The sequence below is a fragment of the Chaetomium globosum genome, genomic scaffold, assembly GCF_000143365.1.
Source record: "Chaetomium globosum CBS 148.51 scaffold_3 genomic scaffold, whole genome shotgun sequence".
Classification (NCBI taxonomy): domain Eukaryota; kingdom Fungi; phylum Ascomycota; class Sordariomycetes; order Sordariales; family Chaetomiaceae; genus Chaetomium; species Chaetomium globosum.
In genome coordinates, this window is record NT_165978.1 from 1,375,281 (window position 1) to 1,388,877 (window position 13,597).

At 54.3% G+C, this 13,597-nt stretch overlaps 3 protein-coding genes across 3 annotated transcripts in view; all 3 read right to left on the minus strand.

Annotated features, from left to right (window-relative positions):
• CHGG_05732 (uncharacterized protein) overlaps positions 1–4,934 on the minus strand; it is a gene marked incomplete at both ends in the record, with an annotated part of 5,914 nt that extends 980 nt beyond the window's left edge. Inside the window, 5 exons of the mRNA XM_001221826.1 lie at positions 79–334; positions 457–607; positions 829–1,368; positions 1,645–1,917; positions 1,971–4,934. Coding sequence (XP_001221827.1) covers positions 79–334; positions 457–607; positions 829–1,368; positions 1,645–1,917; positions 1,971–4,934 — 4,184 coding nt within the window. The remainder of the gene's footprint in view (positions 1–78; positions 335–456; positions 608–828; positions 1,369–1,644; positions 1,918–1,970) is intronic.
• Positions 4,935–6,573: 1,639 nt separating this feature from the next.
• CHGG_05733 (uncharacterized protein) lies at positions 6,574–8,045 on the minus strand (the record flags this gene model as incomplete). The annotated part of the gene is made up of 3 exons (XM_001221827.1): positions 6,574–7,302; positions 7,370–7,821; positions 7,892–8,045. 3 exons carry the CDS (start codon positions 8,043–8,045, stop codon positions 6,574–6,576), a joined length of 1,335 nt encoding a protein of 444 aa, XP_001221828.1.
• A 3,594-nt stretch (positions 8,046–11,639) lies between these two features.
• CHGG_05734 (uncharacterized protein) lies at positions 11,640–12,701 on the minus strand (the record flags this gene model as incomplete). The annotated part of the gene is made up of 3 exons (XM_001221828.1): positions 11,640–11,945; positions 12,089–12,481; positions 12,549–12,701. 3 exons carry the CDS (start codon positions 12,699–12,701, stop codon positions 11,640–11,642), a joined length of 852 nt encoding a protein of 283 aa, XP_001221829.1.
• Between the last annotated feature and the right edge of the window lie 896 nt (positions 12,702–13,597).

Below are 13,597 nucleotides of genomic sequence, written 5' to 3' on the forward strand. Positions count from 1 at the left end.
TACCCGCCACTTGCCCGTTTGGTGGTAAAACTGTGGTTTACTATGGATGGTCTTTCGTTTGAGAAATTGCTTACTCACCGCTGGATGAGGTTTTTTTGGGACCGGGCCGTTGTTTGAGAGGATGAGGGGGATATTGTCATCTGAAACTCGAATAGACGCAGCACCGCTACCTGGGGGCGGGCCCATGGAGCCCCATTCCCACCCGGGGCTGAAGGATGCCCCTGGGCCATGGCGGCTGCTTGGGAATGCGCCCATTCCCTGCCACTTGCAGCTTGACTGGCTGAGAATGGTCGAATGGCCGCTCTGGTGCTGACCCAAGGTCTCTGGGTGTGCACTTGAGTGTCCAGCAGCAGCGATGAATCGTCTAAGGTTGTGCGCGGTGCCACCGTTGGTGCGCTGCGTGTCGTCGCGCTGCGTACTCCAGTTCCCCGGACCCCGCGGTTGGTGGATAGTTACTGATGTTTTTGGTAGTTGAGGCATCATTGAGAATGGCGGATGGAGATACACCCGGAGGGATCGAAGTGACGGCCGAACGTTGCGAGAACTGTGTCCCTGCGGTGGCCCTGGTTGAGTCTCCGAGTGGTGGGCGACCTCCGATATGGGGCCACTGAAGAGGCGAAGCCATGTCAGGCATGGGTTGTGTGTCGTCATCCAGACCGCTCATGTGAACGTCCTCGCCTTCAGGTCGAGACCCCGACGTGCCGTTCGTCAACCGGTGCGAGCCAGTCATGTCCGAATGTCCATTAAGTACTCGGGGCTCATGATGGGTTGGAATCTAGCTGCGGTTGTTGTGCGCATGCCCTGTGCCAGAGGAAGCCCGATACCCACTGGGCCTTGCGAGTCACTGTCGCCATCGCCTGGAATATCGGATTGGATCAGATCAACCACGGGCTGCAGCGCCTTCCTCTTACGGGCCTTCTCTTCCGCCTCCTTGACCCTCTGCAGCTGCCTCTGGAAGATTTCCTCGAACCTGATACCTTGGTTGGCAAGAGTCTGTCCAATGTCATGCACATCAACCTCAACGTTGGTGCGGAGCTCATTCGCCTTGAGTGTCCTGTCTCGATCACCCGAGTTTTTGGCGTCGAGGTACAACCTATTGATGTCCTTGTAGAAGTCGATGGGTCTGGCGTAGTAGCCATTTGCCAAGCGCTCCTCGATGGTGGTGCTCTCTAGGTTGTAGAAGAACTTCCCTGTAGCCGTCTCCCGAATACCTTCAGTGCCTTCCTTGTCCTTCGCGATCTCGTACGGCCTGTTTTCGGTCTGGACAATATCGGGACGGACGAAATTTGGGTCGGCTTCGTCGAATAGATACGCTATCTGCGCGAAGGGAATCACTGGTTGCCTGAATTTCCGGTACTTGCGGTGAATCTGGTCCATGATCGGTTGCAGACGCATTTTCAAAAGTTGAGGGAGTGCAAATCAAGCTTGCGTTGAGCTTGGATCTCTTCCTTGGTTAGAACTCTCGCGGCGGCGGTGGTGCAATTGGGAGTTTCTTCCGATAACCCGCTTCTGGGATGGCAGGATCTGGAAGTCGATTGGGGACTTCCTCAGATGACCGATGATGTTGTCAAAGAACTCGAGTCGGTTTTCCTAAAGCATAGTAATTAGCGTTGTTCCGGTTGTTCATGATATTTCTTGACATACCCGCTCCGGGCGCTCGACAACGGCCCGGTTCTTCTTGGAAAAGCCAAATAGCTCCTTGAGAATCTCGGGCGCCAACTGTTCGGGCATGCATTCAGACGTTGCCAGAAGAAGAACGGGATCGGAGGGTGGTATGCTCCGTAGCAAGGTGGTGAATGTCGTGATGGCTGCGTCGGTGATGCTGCTCCACCATATGTCGACGCTCGGAACGAAGATGACGCTCGGCTTGTGCCGCTTCACTTCCGTGAACCGACTAACGATGACCTGTTCCATGGGCTATAAAGTTGTGAGCACAAATCTTGTCACGAAAACCAGAAGGGAATGCTTACCCGTCCGTCGCCCAACAGCGTAGCGAGATCCATCGTTTGTACATGTACCCCTTCTAGATGATGCAGAATAGCAGCCGCCAGATAATTTTGGCCTATCCCAGGCACACCGGAAATAAGAAGCCGGGGACGAAAGATGCGCGAGCGCTCAAACTCCTGGTGCATCGCCTCCCTGCCGAAGCCATGGTCCGCATCTTCAAACGGCTCGTACATGGCTTCCTGGAGAGCAGTGGTCTTCTTGGGGCGCGGGAGGATATTATCCAAAACCCTCAGAATGGCCCTGTATTGATTTCTCAGGAGCGGCTCTACTAGACGTGGTAGCGGCGAGGCCGACGACGAGGTTGACCGCTCGGAGGAGGGAACCATCTTTTTGACCGAAATCATGAAGTCGGTCGCATGGACTGTGATCTTGTCAGGGTCCACAATCAGCTTTTCTTTCGAGCCGTAGATTTGCGGGTATGTTCTCTGGATGGCATTGAGAGCGGCTTCTGTGGAAAGCGCCCGGAGGTCGGCACCTCCGTAGCCCTTAGTATTCTCCGCGAGGCCGTTCTTGAAGTCATCCGAAATGCCCCAGTCTTTGGTGTGAATATCGATGATAGACCGGCGCGCCTCGAAGTCAGGCAGAGGGAAGTAGAACTCCCTATCGAAGCGCCCAGGTCGACGAAGCGCAGGATCGATGTTATCGGGACGGTTGGTTGCGCCGATGACAATAACTTGACCACGGCCATCCATGCCGTCCATCAACGCCAGGAGTGTCGAGACGATGCTGGCGTGGATTTGCTCTTGTTTGCTTGACCGCACGGGTGCAAGGCCGTCGATCTCGTCGAAGAAGATGATGCTGGGCTGCGTTCTCCGCGCTTCCTCAAACAGCAACCGCAGTTGCTTTTCGGCCTCACCAACCCACTTGCTGAGGGCATCCGCTCCCTTGCGCATGTAGAAGCTAATTTTGCGGCCGCCAGAGCCAACTGAATTGGCGAGGGCTCTGGCAAGGAGGGTTTTACCTGTGCCGGGTGGGCCATGGAACAAGACACCCCGAGGGGGGGTTACATGGAACTTGAGAAACAGCTCTGGGTAAAGGAGTGGGAGCTGAACCATCTCCTTGAGCTGATCGATGTGACTCTGCAAGCCACCGACCTTGCTGAAGTCGACGGTTAGGTCCACTCCAAGAGGGTCGGCATCAGCAAATGCCTTCTGGTTCTTGACCTTGCCGACCTGCGGCGTGGCGCCTCCAATGCCTCCAACGCCATCGGCGTTATGGCTCTGACCAGTATTGAAGAGGCCGACAGGCGGCGCAGCTGTTGTGGGTGTCATGCCAACGGTGCCACCAACACCAGACCGCTGGACCATTTCGTCGTCACTACTATCGGAGTCCACCCCGCCTGTTGCCCCAGTCCCCCAAGGCCCTCCGAACAACGCTCCAGCTCCGCCGCCGCCACCAAAGGGGCCATACGTGGTATTGAGGGTTCGTTCCCATGCCAGGCTGCTACCACCTTTGCCCGCCCTGCGGTTTCTTGCGGGCGTCGCAACCGGCTCCTCGTCATCTTCAACCTCGAGCGCGGCAGGGTCAATCGCAGGGATGCTGTAGTCGACCGGCTTTGTGCGGCGTTTTTTGGAAGTCCGCTCCTCGTACTGAATTGACGGGGATCGGCGTCGAGTGCGACGTGGGCGTGACCTGGAACTCTCCCTCAGTTCTTCAAGCTCTTCCGCCATTTCGTCTTTATCGAGCTCCACTTCTTCATCGCCAGAATCCTGCCTATTGCGGCGGCTCCGGCGGCTCTGAGCACGAGAACCACGCCCCCGAGGTGTCGGAGTGGATTCGTTATCACCGCCAACGTCACTCTTCGCCGCTTCCGAGCCAGAGCCTTCGCCTTCGCCAGATTCTTCGCCAGGCTCGAAATCGCTGCTTGGCTCCTGTAAGCTCTTGTTTTGAAGTCCCGGCCTCTGTCTAAGACGGCGGCCACCTCTCGTTGTTTCCGGCTCGGTGTTAGTCTCTTCGACCGCAGCTGGCGCACCGACATTCGCTCTCGAGGCCCGAGTTCGTCGAGTAACGGGCGCATCATCGTCATCGTCCTCCTCTACTTCCGGCGCCTCGATTTGAGCGGGTTCTTCTTGCTGGTCCTCCATGGCGGCATCCTCGGGTTGTTCCCCAGCCTGAGCGGCATTTTCTTCTCCGGCCTGATCCTCTGGCTCGTCTTCACGCTTAGTAAGGGCAAGCTCATCCGGCGAATCCATAGTTTGGTCAGGCTCGTCCTTGGGATCAGTTTCTTGTGTCGCCTCTTCGATGGGAGCGGGCGGCTTCTTGACTCCCTTCCCTCCTCGATTGGCGCGCATCGTCCGAGCCATGGCTTCGGGGCTTCGGCTGCGCGACGCGCGTGCTGGTCTTGCGTGCCTTCCAGAATTTGACAATTCCATAAACGTTTCGTCTACTTCCTCAGTACGAGCTCTGGTCCGGCGAGCGGGTGGTTGAGGCGGGGCGGATTCTTCCTTCCCGCGTTTTGATGCTCGCTGCGCCCGCGGGTTCGTTTTTAGAACCACGATTCTGGAAGGGCGGGCAGCTGGCTTCTTTGGTGTTGAATCCTCGGGGTCATCGTCACCCCCATCCGAGTCTTTGATCACATCCTCTTCATCCTCACTACTCTCTTTGTAGGATTGTTGCTTGACAGCTGCCTTTCTCATTCTTCTGCCAGTCGCGCCCATAGGCAGATCCTCGTCTTCCTCCTCCTCCTCCTCATCCTCTTCATCAAAAGATTCGTCGTTTCCACTGTCGGAGACTTCATCGTCATCGTCGATGTCAGATCCCCTGTATTTGTTGGACTTCTTTCGCGGACCTTTTGGCCTCGATTGGCGTGACTTCTTGGCACTCCTGGGCCGCGGGCGCTCCTCGGTAGGGTCGAAGTTCTCGTCTTCGGAATCCGACTTGTTGGGGTCGAATCCATCGAGGATATCGCGTTTCCGTTTCGAGACCATGGTGAAGCACTCGAGAGTGACAAAACCGCGGACGGGATGACAAGGTTTGAACGGCTACAAGCACAAAATTGGCAGGACCGGTATCGACACAGGTAATGTCTTCAAAAACACTGCGATGTCCGTATCATAAATACAAGATGGAACTTTTGATAGCGCGTTAATGAGAACTCCTCGGGCAATGCGGGAAAAGCATTTTGTGAATGATACGAAGAGGGGGGGCCTTCAATTCAATAGCGAGGGTGCACCTACACCACGGTCTCGATGATTTCGTCAAACAATACGATGGGCAGTGCTGATTCCGTTTTCGGAGAAAATCCAGTCGCTAGCGGAGGTGTACACGGCGAACTTGGTCGAAGCAGTGTGCTGGGGACGATTTGCCAAGGCACGCTGGACGGGAGGTGATCGCTGTTGGAGTCGTTAAAAAAGAAGATGCGAAACGGCAATGTCGTCGGCCAGACAAAAACAATGCCGCAGGCAATATAAAAGTGGCAAGGAGAAAAGGTTATGCCCTCTCCTCTCGGTTGAAAAAGACGATACAGATTTGGTCTGGGCTAAGGGAAGAGAAAACGGAGTGCGCCGGAAGCACGACCAAAAGGCGAGCGAGGGAGAGAGGTTCGCGCGTTCTTCCTGCTTCGCGCAGGCCGGTTGGCTGCGAATTCTCGGGATGCAGCCAATCACAAGCGTGAGACGGCGGGTTAAAGTGGGCCCTAGTGCCCCTGCAGGCAGCAACGCCTCATGACCACCTCCAAAAAATCGCGGTTCACGACCGACAACTTCGATCACAGCGACCGCGTCACGAATGGAAACCAGCGATTGTACACCTATGATGCATCAAAACGTGAGGCAAGTGCTTTGATAGTACAGACTCGGCTACGCGCTTTTGATTGCCATATTTGCAATTTCCGTGACCCAAAGGTTGAACCGGCGCTTTCGCAATTCGTTGTCGCATACTCATCTTGAAAACGCGTTCCAAGCGCATCGCGAACTGATTATTGTGAAATACTAATGGCGTCATGGTGTGCGATTTGACCGGCGGCGGGCTGTGGAGAGCCAAGTTTCCACGTGGTCGATGCGGCTCAAGGTGCCGCTGACCAGGGGGGTTGGGGATCGCAACCGGCTTCCGGTCAGCCCTACAGCCCCGGCCGGAGCGGTCTTTTTGCCTGCCGTGGTAGGTAAGTGCGAAGCGCGGGCAGTTGGAACTGCAGGGTTCGCTGTGCTCGCCGGGAGTTGCTGGTTGTTGGGCTCAGACGAGGGGCTCGGAGGGGGGTTTGCAACCTCCCGGCCCCGCTCACTTGAGTAGTGTGCAAAGTCCCTGGCTTCACTGGGCCGGTCTGGCTCAGATTGCATGGAATAAGTTGTAAAAGGAGTCGGCATGGTTTGATGTGTTACAATTTTATTTCTTTCGTGACCTTGGTAGCTCATCACCGGGTTGCAGGAAGCTCGGCAAGTCAAATATCGTTGGTTAGTCTGCTAAGTCCGGTTTTGGGTGTGAGTGGTGGCCCACCATTCCCCTTCCAGCATTGAACCTATGAGGCTCGCTCATTGGCAACCCCAACCAAGGGTGTCAACGAGCCTCGATTATGGTGTGTACTTTATGTGTACTCTATTGTTTCATGAACGCTGCAATACCCAAACCATCTCATCTCCGTTTTGCTGGTTGCCGCATCTTCGGAAACTGCAGTGGTAGGGCCAGCTTGGCGAGGTGGTTGATCTTGTCACCAATCTTCGACTGCTTCACCCGAGCACCGATCTCCAGGAAGTACTGGTTCAGTTGCTTCTGCTCCAGTTTCAGGTCCTCCCTCAAATCCAGAGTGTTGACCTCAAAATTGTCGATAATGCTTGCAAAAACGCAGCAGTGCGTCATAAGCAGGTCAATGTGCGCCTTGCGCATTACTCCATTGTCCGAAAACTTGCGACGAATGTTCTCGATCACCACCTCGGGGGCCGGCGCAAGGGTTTCCCGCAAGTCGTCTCTCCTTGCTATGCTCTTTGTACCACGTTCCCGGCCTGGTTTTGTTGTCGTCCAGAGGGTGATAACCCAGAGGAGATAACGCAGGAGCTTCAGCCTCTGCACGTCATCCTCATTGCCAGCCACACGAACGATACGGTGCGCAACGAAGCGAGCAGGGACCTGCACCGGTTCCGAGTTCCTGACTTGTTCTTGCCAATCCATGACCGGAATCGCATTGAGTACCTCGGCGCCAATGATTTCTGCCGGGACATAGACGTCTTGGATCTCGTCTGCATCGAAATTGCCCCGCGGCACAGGTCTGGCCAAGTCGACAGCCGCTTGCAACTCCTCGCGGGTGGCCATATGTTGGCTAGATTCTCGGATGGTGTACACGAGGGCGCGATCGTCTTCGCCCAGCTTGCCGCGTGAAGTTGGGCAAGCAAAGCTCGGCAATTTTCTGCGACGGGCATTGGATCGCCATTACTTTGCCATTACTTTGTGCCGAAACGTTTTCGCCCAGTTCCCATTCTTCATCTGCCGAGTGCGTCTGCAAAACCGTCAGTGTTTGAGTCCAAACCCAAATGGTAATACCAAGTCTAGGTCGTACCGGTTTGCCGCTGGATACTTCCATCGCCTCCGCCGGTGCTTGCTTCGACCGGGCTGTCCCCCTGACCACCATTTTTTTGGCTTGAATGACTTCTACCTCTCCAGTCTGCGGGTCAATGACGGCAAGGAAGTGGTTTAGGAGAGTATCCACACTCTTCCACCTCTCCTCCCGAGCCGTGTAATCTACCGTCCTGTGCGCCGAGGAGTGCAATGCCATCTCGGCAAGCGGAGGCGGGTTGCTGCCCTTTCGCCGCTTGACAGCCGGTTGTTCGTCTTTTTCGTATACATTGAAGGGAAAGGAGTCGGAAAGAGAGATTCCGGGCGTGAGGGCTATATTTTGCGTCAGCTTTTTTTGTGTTTTCTTTGCGCGAGAAAGTCGGGTCATTTGAGAGCGCCTCACCTACTACAGGAGGAGACACCTGCGGCTTTCGCAATTTGGTAACTGAAAATGAATGTGCCACGGCCTGTTTCCCTCCTTGAAAGTCGACCTTCTTCTTTGTCGCCTGCGTATCCTCCTCCGGCCTCGGCCGTTTCTTCATTGCTGACCCCGGCATTGTGTTTGCTTGTTGACTTTGTGCAAAATAGCGACTCGAAATCGCAACGTGCTGGCCCGTCGTATTTGTTAGTCGAGGGGGACGCCCCGGTAACTTTTTTTTCTGCCAGCGGCCGGACCCGTTGTTATCTCACCGCCTTGGCCCATCCTCCACACCCCCACTATATTATCGAAGCTCCAAACCAAAACGCACATGACAAGTGCGAATTCCGCATTTGAGACTACGACACGAGAAAAATTAGGAGACAGGTTGGATTTCATAAACCAATGGCCTGGCAACTTCGTAGTTTAACAGAAATGAACCAATTTCGCCAATGGTGTTGCGTTGTCTAGCTCCGAGCTCTGAAAGCTCTGGTCCAGGTCACATCCAAGTCGAATAGCTTCCGCATCCCCAGCATGTCCATGGCAGTCAAAGCAAGCAAGAAAATAGGTCAGGAGTCACAAGGAAGCACATGGTGCTCGCTGATCTCGAAGCCAAGCGTCGTCAATTCCTGCAAATCATGATTCCGGATTCGCAATCCTATCGAGGCATAGCTTGCCCGAGTCCCAGTAAACGCCTTTGTCCAGCTCAACCTTCATTGACGGGCAACCAATCATTACCATAATTCATGATACCACCGAACCGTTCCGTGCCGCGCATCCCAGCCAGTTGCCAAAGTGCCTTGCCGTAAAGGGAAGACAGGAAGTTGAAAGCTCTCGTGCTGCCGATGCTTCTTGGGTCGCTTGGTTACGGACGGCGTCAAACAGTGGGGAAGCGTTCGATGCGACAGTCGGTATTATCGCAGTGCTCAATCCACTGGGTGACCAACTTGATGTTGGGGACTGGTTGAGGTCGAGTAGGTTCGGGCGTTTATTTGCTTGGGAGCTGTCAGTGACCCATGTAACCAACACTCGTCGTCATGGTGGCAAAACTTACGATCTCGCTCTCATCTTTCTTCTCTTGCGCTTGAGGCGACGAACGCGCTTTTTTCTCCACTTCGCTCTCATCGTGACTATTCAGGGTCAGTATGAGGCTGGAAGTGTCGCTGTTGGGGGTGTACCTACATATGACTTCTTGATGAGAATTTGCGTGATGGTTTAAGAAAAAGAACAAGATCGATTTTCGGGAGGGGAAGTAGACTTAAACAAACTAGGGCAGAGGGCAAGCAGCCCTGTGGGGTAAGTCAGGTGACGCAACTATTGCCAAGCCATTTCCGGCCCAAGCTCCTTCCGTTCCAGGGGAACGATGTGGGGCATCCCACCAGAGCTTCAACTCCAGAGCAAGCGCAAACTAAACACATAATAGCTACCAGCTGCGCTCCTTCCTCGACTGCTGTTCTCACTGCCTGAGAGGCTCGACTGAGAATTTTTAAATTGGTAAATCCTAGAAGTTCAAGCAAATACTGTTAATGGTTTTAAAAACCTTGCCTAGAATGTCAATTCCAAATCTGATCAACTTCATTTACCAACCTTGAATGTGCATGTATTCCCCGACTTTGATCGCCGAAGCCCAAAAGTATTATTCCTATGTCATCGCCGGCTATTGGGAAGATTACGTGGGAGAATAAGATCAGTGACCCGCCCAGTGGAGGTAAGAATCATCAATCACTAAGAGCGGGATTCAGCTTGATTCCCTTCAAGCTCCCCTTGCCGCTTCTTGCGTCGCTAGGTCTGCGTCTAAAGCGATGTGTGTGATTCAGTCCGCCGTGGAATTCTGACGCATCCACTCCAGGTTTTTTTCTAGTTCTCCCAAACAAGACCATCCTCGTTGGCCGGGACGAGACTAGAAATCATGTCGCATTTGCAGACCTTGTGGTGTCAAGGTGCCAGCTGGAAATATTTTCCATCGTCGTTGATGAGCAATATGACCACCCGCCGCTTGTTTTCGTGCGTGATCGCGGGTCCTCGAATGGGACTGCTGTGAACGGCCAACTCATCGGAAGGGGAGCGGCGCTTTCCCCATCGAGATTGCTCGAAGATGGAGATACGATTACTATCGGAGGGTATCCTCACCTAAGGTTCGAGTACACCCTGTTCCTGACTTCGCACAACCGGCACCCTTCGTACACCCTGAGTCAACTCCAGCGCCGGGAAGTTGAGGTAGGAAATTATTTCCTTTTTACTCGAGTTTTGTACTCCTCTGACATGACCCGTAGCTGTTCAAGGACCGATTTATCGTGACTGATCGCACCATTGGTGATGGTGCTCATGCCATTGTTTTTCTGGCTGCAGATGTGGAAACTGGGAATCATGTCGTTTGCAAAGTCCACGACATCAGCAAATACTCCCGAGCATCCAAAGCAGTGGAAAGGATTCGCCAAGAGGCATCGTTGTTGAGCACACTGGACCACGTATGAATATGACGATATCATTTTGCCCAATCTTTCTGACTATTTAGCCAAATATCCTCCCCATCAAGGCAGCATTTGAGACAGAGCACACGATGTATGCTACCCCCCAGCACCACCGCAGAGTGCCCAGGAGCTAACTCTCCAACAGATACGTAATCACGGAACTAGCAACAGGAGGAGATCTCTACTCGCTGCTTTTGAGATACAACAAGTTGAACGAGTGGGGGGCCCGGTCTATTATCCGGCAGGTTCTCCAAGGTGTCTCCTATATCCACAGTAAAGGCGTCGCACACCGAGATATAAAACTGGAGAATATCCTGTGCGGGGTGACACCTCAGGTCCCGTATCGCATCATGCTCTCGGACTTTGGAGATTCAGGCCTTGCCGGCCCTAGAAGATTGAAATCCAAGGTCGGAACTCGGTTCTATCGGCCCCCGTAAGTTGCATTTCGACTTTACAGAGCCCAATCTAACTACCTACTTACAGTGAATGTGATACTCCAGGGCAGGGTCACGGTTTATCAGTCGACATCTGGGCGGTGGGCATGCTGACGTTGCAGTTGGTTCTAGGGTACGAGGAGCTTCCAGGTCTCGACTCGGTGGTTTTCGAGAGCCAGGAGGACGTCGACACGTACCTTGGCACCATCTTTGCTGTCCTCGAGCCTCAAGGCCTGATCTCTGACGCTGGCCAGAGTTTTATCTGCAGCTGTCTGGCTTATGACAGCGAAAGAAGACCAACAGCGCGCCAGGTCTTCTACCACAGGTGGCTACAAACCCCGACAAGCGATAGGAAGATGTTCAAGCGGCTGGAGGCAGACAACGCTATGTCTTGGAAACCTCAGCGGGTCAATTTTCCGGTGATCGAGGACCTAACGACCCGACCACTCCGGGTTGACGAGGTTGAAGCCGCTCCTAGCAAGGGGCAGAGGGCTCGACGGAACACAGCCTCACCACACTTTGCCGTTCCCCCTGAACCCATGGTAATTAACCATAATCACAAAAGTCACAGCTAGTAACACATTTCGGTACACAGTACCGCCAATTGCAAGTTTGCGCAATCTAGAAATGGGGTTGACCTCCGACACTCAGGGGGTGGGCTGAGACCATCTCCGCTTGATACTTTGACCAGCTCACGGGGGGTCAGGGGCGTTTGAACACATCTTTGCTCGGCGTCTAAACAACACAGATAGCCAGCTTGAGTTCATACCACTCGTTGCAGAGAAATACCCTGCTCAACCAAGTACGGCGGCCGGAATGGCCTCATAATCAAAGCTTGGAACTATCAGTCCTCATTCCTTCATCCTCTTGCTCCTTGACCGTCAAATCCGGCAGTTCAGCCGGCACGATCCTCCTTGGTGACGTCCCCGGGACAACGGCATATTTGGAGAAGTCAGTGACACCCGCTTGTTTCCTCAGGAAATCCTCGTCTAGCTCTAGCTGGCCGTTCATGACGGATGCCGGGGCCTTGATCATGGCAAGAACCGCATCTGAGAAGATGGTGGCCTTGCGCAAGTCCTTGGTGTAGGACGGATCTTTGCGCGTAAACTGCTCTGTCGCCGCAGACTCGACAGCCTAGACAGTAACATGTTAGCCGGAATCTTCGCACCAAGTACTGGACGAGGCCAGAGCCTTTCCCCCCCCCTCCCCCCTCCCCCTCCCCTCTCCTTCCTCCGCTTAAACAAACAACAAAGAAACAAAAAAAGCAGAGAACTCACAACAGCCGGCCACAACCCCCCAATCCCCACGCCTCCCTCATCACCGCCCTCCCCACCCACAACCCCCTCCCTCTCCAAATCCATCGCCAACCCCTTCACCAACACACTCATCCCCACCTTCCCCATCGCATACGCCGTCTTGCCCCTAAAAAACCGACTATAGATCGGCGGACACACCACCACGATCCGTGCCCCGCCGCCAGCCCTCTCCCTAGCCTTCCGTCCCCTTTCGTCCGCGGGGTTGAGATAGGGCAGCGCGGCCTGCACGGCGCCGTACAGACCCTCCGGGTTCACCCGCTGCATTAGTTGGAACCGCTTCATGGGTGTGGCGGCTACGGGCGCCCACCAGATGGCGCCGGCGTTGTAGATTAGGATGTCGAGGCGGTTGTAGGTCTGGGGAGGACGTTAGTGGTGGTGGGGGGTTTGGGAAAGCAGGGAAGGGTGGGGATGGGGGGGCTACCTCGATGGTTTTGGTGACTAGCTGCTGGATGCTGTCGTAGTTGGTTGTGTCGACGGGGATGGCGGTTGCTTCACCACCGGCGAGGGCAATTTCACGGGCAACGGTGGTTATGGTGGAGAGGGGGGACTTGGGGTCTGGTGGGAAGGGGGACATCTTGGCGAGGTCGGCTTCAGGAGTGGTGGACTTTGCGGCGACGACGACTTGGTGGGTGGCGGGTTAGAGTGTGGTTCTGGGAGTTAGGGGTTGGGACTTGGAGAGGGTAGGAGATGATGCTTACCAGCGTATCCTTCTTTGGTTAGGTCAACGGCAATCTGCCGGCCAATGCCCCGTGAAGCGCCGACTACAAGAGCTACCCTACGAGACGTCATGCTGAGATGAATAGGTAGGTGATGGAAAGAGGTTCTGTGTAAGTCGTGTTTGGGATACTTCTTCAACTGGTATCGGACAGAAGCTTCATATCATAGTGAATCCGGTGAGTTGATCCCCGAATGGTGGGTCACTCCGGCATTGAGGTTGGACAATGTGGATTAGTGATCAGCCGGAGTTCGTAAGGCCGGACGGAGTATGTACACGCTGTCGGGGGCCGTCCCGATGTGGGGCTGCCGAGGTTCTCCCTATCCCGGGCCCCTGCATGAGAACACCTTGGGATTTAGACAACCCTTATTCTCATAAATCATCCAGGGTAATGTTTGGGAAGGCACACCATTGTGTATCTATTATGCAAATAACCCACTAATGAATAAGGATGGCCGGCAAAATTGACTATTATCTGATCATTGGTAAGAGACCCTTTTTGCACCCGAATCATTAGGAACAAGGAAGACTAACACGCCAAAGCGTACCTATAAGAGCTATCTCGCATTTCTCGAGCTCCAAAAGAATAAGGACCTCCGAGCGTCTCACAATGTAAAAGTCGAGTGCGTCAACCCCAATCACTTTGCTACTCGTCACACTGCCTCTAAACACCGAGTGCCCAACTTATCCCCATCCACCACCCCCCATCACCATTTTCCATCCATCACTAACGGCTCTATCTCCCTACCGACCGC